The following is an 8,419-nucleotide window of genomic DNA, read 5'->3' on the forward strand; positions in this document are numbered from 1 at the left end:
AGTGGGCATATGTCTTACTTTCGGGGTACGGCTTATATTAGCCGACCCCCCTGAAACCCCCGATACGTCTTACAATCGGGGGTGTCTTACTATCGGGGAAACACGGTAAGATATAAATACACATAGAATCATTAGAATATTGCATCTTAAAAATGGCAAAGAATACACATAAAGTAAATCAGATTTATGTAGAACTTTGCAATATAAAATAAATAAGTTTTATTTGTTGAAACTAGAAAACCATTTTAACAAAACATGGAATATATGGAAATAATATAATACAATATAATTCTCATGATAGGTATAAATAAATGCCAAATCTCTCCAAGATTCTTCTTACATGCAGTGCAAGGATAGAAAACCCCACACACCAAAATGTGTCTAATCCAACATTATAAATAGGCAAGAGGATAATAAGAAGGAGATAAGAAAATAACAAAGAGAATTCATAGAAATAAAATCTGTGCTTTTGTGTTTTTAATAAAGTTGTACAAGGTGCATCATGAGAAAGAGGGATTCTGGGTATTGTAGTTTTACAATATCTATACGCTTTAGTGACCAGGCGGCATTACTTCTGCTAGTCTCTCTGAAGCCACTAAGTAATTATGCTGCAGTGCACACTGTAAACAGCTGCAGCTTTCTTACAAGAGACTGTACCACCTCACAGGATAGAAAGCACCGCGGGAAAACATGCATGTCGGCTGCCTCTCCTTCCGTCAGCCCTATGCTGGGCTGCTCTTAAACGGAGTCAAGACCGTGGAAACTCGTTGGCGCCCTCTGCTGGCTGACTACAGGAACAGCACCCTTGCTATACATATTGCTGTCAAAGACTGGGAGCAGCAGGACTGGAGGGACGTTCTGCAGAACAGACTTGGGATGTCAGATGTGCAGGTGCAGCAGCTCTTAGATCAAGGGGAACAGTTCGGCAGGGGAGTCATTGCAGGTTCGTGTTCTGTTTTATCATTTACTAAAAATATTAACTTTTAAATTGTCAGCATATTGATCCCATAGTTGTCTTTAGGTCACACCTACTAGTATCACAAAGTGGTAGGGAGAAATAAGCTCCAACCTCAAATAATGTAGCAATGTCACCAAAGTTGGCAACGACTGCCCCATAAACAGTGATTTTTCCCAGTAAACAGTATCCTATGTAGATTTCCCTATATATAGTACAGCAGTGTTCACGCTATAAACTGTTCCAGCCAGCGTTACCTTACACAGTGTCAGGCCTCATGCACACAAACTTATTTCTTTCCTCCCGTAAATACTGGCGTAAATACGGGTCCTTTGTCACACGTAATCGACCCGTATTCCACCAGTATTTACGGACGCGTTTTCTCTGCACTAATCGGCTGCCCCTTCTCTCTATCAGTGGTGGAAAGAGAGAAGGGGCAGCCTTTTCGGGCAGAGTTTCCGCAGCAATTGAAAGTAAAAGAAGTTCATACGTACCGTTGTCTTGGTGACGCTTCCCTCTTTTGACATCCAGTCCGGCCTCCCTGGATGACGCGGCAGTCCATGTGACCGCTGCAGCCTGTGATTGGCTGCAGCGGTCACATGGGATGAATCGTCATCCCGGGAGGCCGTACTGGAGGAAGAAGTAGGTTAGTTAACTTTTAATACTATTAACTCCAGCGGTAGTCACTGTCCCGGGTGCTGAAAGAGTTACTGCCGATCAGTTAAGGCCTCCTGCACACTTCCATCACCGTTTTCACGGCCGTTATTGACGGGTCCGTGAACCCGTTTTAGCGGCCGTGTGATTTCCGTGCGCCGAGCATGGTACTGTCCAGGGAGCTGAAAGAGCAGGGTTGTTCAGCGCTAGTCACTGTACAAGGTGCTGAAAGAGTTAATGGGCTGCACTGATCGGCGGTAACTCTTTCAGCAACCTGGACATTGACTAGCGCTGAAGAATGACTTTATTTAACTCATTTTTACTTTTTTTATTAGTCCCCCTAGGGGACTTCAACCAGCGATCGTTAGATCGCTTGTACGATATACTGCAATACTAATGTATTGCAGTATATCGTGATTCTGACAGGCTTCTATTAAGCCCTGCCGGAAGCAAGGCTTAATAGGTGTACAAAGATGGTGGACCTGGGGGCGTTCATTAAGCCCCCAGGCAGCCATAGCAACCATCGACCCCTCCCCCCCCCCGCAATTGCGTTGCGGGGGGGCGCGATGAGCTGTTAGAGGGGGTCGCCCCCCTCTTTCTGACGATTTAAATGCTGCGGTCAGTATTGACCGCAGCATTTAACGAGTTAAACTTGCGGGATCGCGCTCGAGCGCGATGCCGCTAGTTACTCTGAAGTGTCGGCTGTAACATACAGCCGACACCGTCAAATGTCGGGAAGGGGTTAATGGAAGCTGTGCATGAGACTCTTCAAGTGTTGTTTGGTAGTATAGCGTGCTCCCTGCGTCTCTTCATGCCCAATGTGCGAACAGGTGGGAGAACCGAATGATAGTGACACTTTCAGGGCACTCTCCCACATAGCTGCCCCCGCATGCGGCTGAAACCAAGCTCACTTACAATCGCCAATGGCCGCACGATTTTACTGGCTATATCGTGCCGCCATTTGCCACCTCATGTGGGTGTGGTTTTGGCTGCATGCGGACGCAGCTACATGGGACCATACCCTAAGGCTGCGTTCCCACAGTGCAGATTTTGCCTGCATTTTGTAAGCCAAAACCAGAATTGGATCCAGGATAACAGACCTACCGTATAAGGCCTTTCTTTATATATTTCTTCTGTTTAGGTTCCGTTCCTGGTTTTGGCTTAAAAAGCGCATGCAAAAGCTGTACTGTGGGAACCCAGCCTAAGGCCGGATTCACACGAGCGTGTTTAGTCCGTGATATACGGTCCGTATGTCGGCAGTATTACCCAGACCGAACACTGCAGGGAGCCGGGCTACTAGCATCATAGTTATCTATGAATCTACGTGTCCCTGCCTCCCCACGGAACTACTGTCCTGAAAACATGATTACAGTACGGGACAGTTTTCTCGCAGCGAGGCAGTGACTCCTAGCGTCGTACATAACTATGATGCTAGCAGCCCGGCTCCCTGCAGTGTGTTCGGGCTGGGAAATACTGCCGACATACAGACCGTATATCACGGACCGAACACGCACGTGTGAATCCGGCCTAACTTCTAACATGTTTGTAATTATCGGAACACTCCTGCAGGTGAATGGGATATTTAGATTTGGTCAAGAATTGCTAATATAATTGCTAAATGAAGGTATAGCCTTACTATAAGTAAACGTGTCACGTTCTGTATTATTTTAACAGGACTCATTGACATTGGAGATACCTGGCAGCAGACTGATGATGTCCCTATTGAAGATACCATTGAGCTTGAGAATAAAGCCTTGTTAACGGGACTGCAAGGCAAATATCTCACGATTGTTTACAACGCCCGGTGGTTATTGAAACCAATTCCAGCAAGAGGTGGAAAAGACATTTGGCAAGTGACAATACCATATGGATTCATTCCCTCTTGAATTTATGGCAAGAAATTGGGAACCTGGAGGCAGTTCTCAATAAATAATTCACACATTCAATGTGTGGAGATGAGAATTGCAATGATGTCTTTGTATGAGTCCTTACACTTGCTTGCAATGATTACCTAATCACAGAATATTATTTTCAGGATGAAAACGAACCACAATAAAGTCGTTATTTTTATAATACTATACCGTATGTGCAAATATTTTATGATCATTCTCTATATGTCTTGGTTTGCGTATGCGGTACTTGAATGACTTCTATGTCAGTCTATATTCTGGCCAAGGAATGTTCATACAGGCGTCATGCTGGCTCTCAGCATATTTAACCAATGAGTGTCAATTTGGCATAGAATAAGCTACTGCAACAGCACCTGTATTCTGCTGACAGCACCTGTAGAGCGTCGGTACCAAATATTCATTCACAGCAGCAGTGCAGGCTTATCGTGGGACTGTTTCCACTGTAAAACATTATATTAGGAAGTTGTTAGTGATGCTATCATCTAAAAGTGAGTCCACATGTAGCGGCTTTTTTGGTGGTTTTGCCTAAAAGAGGCTACAACAAAACCACAATGTGTGGACCTACCCTAATATATGCATTTAGGGTGGGTTCACATGCCATATGTTTGAGGCAGAAAAATACACGGCTGATTTCAATTGAAAACATTCTAAATCCAGCCATTTTTTAGGCCTATTTTTAAAGTGTTTTTTGTAGTGTCAATGGAAAATTGTAAAACATTTTAAGAAGTGACATCAGTAGAACTTGAAGAACATGCCTCCAATGAGTCGTCGGATCTGGAGAGAAAATCAGAATATCATCGAGATAGACCACAACACAGACATAGAGAAGATCTCGGAAGATATCATTGATGAATTCCTGGAAGACCGCGGGAGCGTTAGACAGAAGGACATCACCAGGTATTCGTAGTGCCCGTCTCGAATGTTAAACGCCGTCTTCCACTCATCACCTTGACGGATTCGGATCAAATTGTAAGCCCCACGGAAGTCTAGTTTAGAGAAGATCTTGGCTCCTCGTATGCAGTCAAATAGTTCGGAAATTAGTGGCAATGGATATTTGTTCTTGACCGTGACTTGATTGAGACCACGGTAGTCAATGCAAGGCCGAAGAGATCCGTCTCTTTTCTTGACAAAGAAGAACCTGGCCCCGGCCGGGGAGGAGGATTTTTGTATGAAACCCCTCTAGATTCTCCTTGATATATGCCGACATAGACTGAGTCTCTGGCACGGAGAAAGGGTATACCCGTCCACAGGGAGGGAACGAATTTGGAACCAGTTCAATGGGGCAATCATAAGCCCGATGTGGAGGAAGCATCTCAGCCTCCTTCTTGCTGAAGACATCCGCAAACTGAGAGAAATGAGGGGGTAATCCTGCCAACGACTGAGGTAGAGGAGGCTGGATAGGATCGTTCTGTAACAGACAGCGGCTGCGACATTTGGAGCACCATTGGAGAACCTCTCCAGAATTCCAGTCCAGGAATTCGGCATGTAGTCGGAGCCAAGGCAGGCCCAGTAGGACAGGATTGACGGCTTTAGGCAAAACAAGAAACTAAATTAGTTCGGAATGAAGGGTTCCAACTTGGAGCTTCAGCGGCTTGGTTTCAGATACGATCTTATCTGGCAGAGGCAGTCCATTCACCAAGGCAACAGCCAAAAACTGTGGGCAAGTGGAGAAGATCCACTAGGTCTTTTTGGATGAAGTTTGCTGCGGTCCCTGAATCCACATATGCAGAGACCCAGTGCGTCTTTTTACCAGACACTATGGTCACGGGAATGAACAGTTTCGTGGAGACCTTTCTATCTATCGCCGTTCCACCTAGGGTTGACTCCCCAACCAATCCTAGGCATTGGAGTTTTTTTGGCTTCTGAGTTTTGGCTTTCAAATAATGATTCAAAATACGGCCATGTGAAAGTGGCCTTGGGTTATGTTCAGATTTGTTAGCGTTGACATGACAGATAAGCACACTACTGCCACATGATAAACAGCATGTCAATGCACAAGGTATTCGGGTATGTTCACACGGCTTATTTTCGGCCATTTTTTGGGCCGTAAACGACTGAAAAATTGGAAGCAGAACGCCTCCAAACATCTGCCCATTGATTTCAATGGGAAAAACGGCATTCAGTTCAGAGGTTTTTTGCTACGCTTGTGAACATACCCTCACTGGGATTATTTAGAGCACCTTTTTTTTTTTAAAGAAATCAGCAGGAACTGTGTTTTTTACATGGTGTGTTGAAAAGAAGAGGAAGAAAAAAAATCTGGTGAACATGTGCTGAATTCTGTAAATGTCCCAGCCATTACGCTGTGTAGTCTTGCCAATGCGGTATATTACTGCACTGCCCAGAGTTCAGCAAAAACGTGACATGTGAACAAAGCCTTAGGCCTCATGCACACAACCGTAGCCATGTGCACGGCCGCAATTTTCAGTGTTGGCCGGCCACGGAGTGTCACCCGCAAATCGCAGGCCGTGCACAGGGCCGGGTCCATTATTTTCTATGAGCCTGGACCGCAGAACACGGCCGTAATAAGACATGTCCGTTCTTTCTGCGGTCCAGGCTCCTGGGCCATGCACGGACCGTGGAATCCACGGTCGTGTGCATGGGCCTATTGAAATGAATGGGGCTGCAATTCTCCCGTGGATTTTCGGGGGAATTGCGGCTGCAAAAGCACGTTCGTGTGCATGGGGCCTTAGGGTATGTTCACACGGCTTATTTTCAGCGCCCCGAAAAAGGTCTGAAAAAACTAAAGCTGAACGCCTCCAAACATCTACCCATTCATTTCAATGGGAAAAACGGTGTTTCGTTCAAATAAGCGTTTGTTTTTTTTACGTGGCCGTTTGAAAAAACGGCGCATAAAAAAACGCCCCGTAAAAAGAAGTGCATGTCCCTTATTGAGCCATGTTTGGAGGCGTTTTTCAGTGGATCAATAGAAAAACGGCTTCAAAGACAGCTGCAAAAAAACATAAAAAACTCTTGATGCTTAAAAAATTGCTGAAAATCAGAGGTTCTTTTCCCTTGAAAACAACTCTGTATTTTACAGCCGTTTTTTGTTTAGGGTGTGAACATACCCTTATAGGTGCTCTGTATTGTTTTCACTTAGTTTAGGTTATGGGTGTATTCACACATGTGGACCTATTGCTGATTTTACTGCCATCTGACCGCACCATGTTAATACACCCTATATAAATGAGCACAACATCTGCATGAAGTTTGTATGTTCTTCTCAAGTTTGTGAGAACTTTATCCAGTTTCCTCCCACATTCCAGAAAACATACCGATAGGAAAGTGTCCAGTGTGTTTGCAGACCCCACTTTCTGATGTATGGGAAACCACAAAGCCATCAGTAGTTATCTGATGATTACACAAGCCAAGTTTGTTCATTGGTTATCCCAACTGTTGTGAAGCTTTGTCATTCTCACTACTTGTTGATGTGGCCCACAGGGTGAGATATTGGGGACTGAGGGGGTTACTTACTACCTCCAGTCTATGTGTGAGCTGCAAACACTCAAGTCTCTGTACACAGTCCCACCCGAACACTAGAGGTAACTGTCTAAACCAGGGGTCTCAAGCACGCGGCCCCTGGGGCTGTCATCTGTATCCGGCTCTGCTCCGAGACTCTGGAATTCCCTGACATCGCTGTCCACATATGAACAGCGATGTCTGGGGCTTCCCCAGAGCCGGAGTCCCGAGCAGAGCGCTGGTGTCGGCTCTGCTCCGGGACTCTGTGGAATTCCCTGACATCGCTGTCCACATAAGAACAGCGATGTCTGGGGCTTCCCCAAAGCCGGAGTCCCGAACAGAACGCTGGTGTCGGCTCTGCTCCGGGACTCTGTGAAATTCCCTGACATCGCTGCCCATATATGGACAGTGTGTCAGGGTCTTGCCCAGAGCGGAGCAGAGCGCTGGTGTCGGCTCTGCTCCTGGACTCTGTGGAATTCCCTGACATCGCTGTCCACATATGAACAGCGATGTCTGGGGCTTCCCCAGAGCCGGAGTCCCGAGCAGAGCGCTGGTGTCGGCTTTGCTCCGGGACTCTGTGGAATTCCCTGACATCGCTGCCCATATATGGACAGTGTGTCAGGGTCTTTCCCAGAGTGGAGTCCCGGGCAGAGCGCTATTATCGGCTCTGCTCCGGGACTCTGGGGAAGCCTCTGACATCGCTGTCCATACATCGACAATGATGTCAGGGGCTTCCCCAGAGCAGGAGTCCCAGTGATGTGAGGAGCACAGCTGGAGTCCCAGGAAGAGCCTACTAGCGCTCTGCCTGGGACTCCAGCTCTGGGCAAGCCCCTGACATCACTGGGGCAGCCTCTACAGAGGGCACTGGGGCAGCCTCTACAGAGGGCACTTTGGCAGCCTCTACAGAGGGCACTGTGGCAGCCTCTACAGAGGGCACTGTGGCAGCCTCTACAAGTGGGTGTGTGACAGTATCTGAAGAGGACACTGGCATTATCTAGGGGTGTGTTGCATTATCTACAGAGGACACTGTGGCCTTATCTACAGAGGGCACTGTGGCCTTATCTACAGAGGGCACTGTGGCCTTATCTACAGAGGGCACTGTGGCCTTATCTATACAGAGGGCACTGTGGCCTTATCTATACAGAGGGCACTGTGGCCTTATCTATACAGAGGGCACTGTGGCCTTATCTATACAGAGGGCACTGTGGCCTTATCTATACAGAGGGCACTGTGGCCTTATCTATACAGAGGGCACTGTGGCCTTATCTATACAGAGGGCACTGTGGCCTTATCTACAGAGGGCACTGTGGCCTTATCTACAGAGGGTACTGTGGCCTTATCTACAGAGGGTACTGTGGCCTTATCTAGGGGTGTGTTGCATTATCCACAGAGGGCACTGCAGCAGCATCCACAGAGGGCACTGCGGCACTATCTAAAAAGGGGC

The 8,419-nt window shown here is 46.9% G+C and overlaps 1 protein-coding gene across 1 annotated transcript; it reads left to right on the forward strand.

Annotated features, from left to right (window-relative positions):
- Nucleotides 1–533: 533 nt before the first annotated feature.
- Nucleotides 534–3,684, forward strand: EOLA2 (endothelium and lymphocyte associated ASCH domain 2). Its single transcript, XM_075834366.1, has 2 exons — nucleotides 534–943; nucleotides 3,284–3,684. Exons 1-2 carry the CDS (start codon nucleotides 691–693, stop codon nucleotides 3,493–3,495), a joined length of 465 nt encoding a protein of 154 aa, XP_075690481.1. The 5' UTR covers nucleotides 534–690; the 3' UTR covers nucleotides 3,496–3,684.
- The last annotated feature ends 4,735 nt before the right edge of the window (nucleotides 3,685–8,419 follow it).

This window comes from Rhinoderma darwinii, chromosome 8 (assembly GCF_050947455.1).
Source record: "Rhinoderma darwinii isolate aRhiDar2 chromosome 8, aRhiDar2.hap1, whole genome shotgun sequence".
NCBI classification, from domain to species: Eukaryota; Metazoa; Chordata; class Amphibia; order Anura; family Rhinodermatidae; genus Rhinoderma; species Rhinoderma darwinii.

Coding starts and splice junctions, on each gene's coding strand:
- EOLA2 (XM_075834366.1), top strand. CDS start 691: ATGCATGTCGGCTGCCTCTCCTTCCGTCAGCCCTATGCTGGGCTGCTC. Junction 944..3,283: donor CGGCAGGGGAGTCATTGCAG/GTTCGTGTTCTG, acceptor TTATTTTAACAG/GACTCATTGACATTGGAGAT.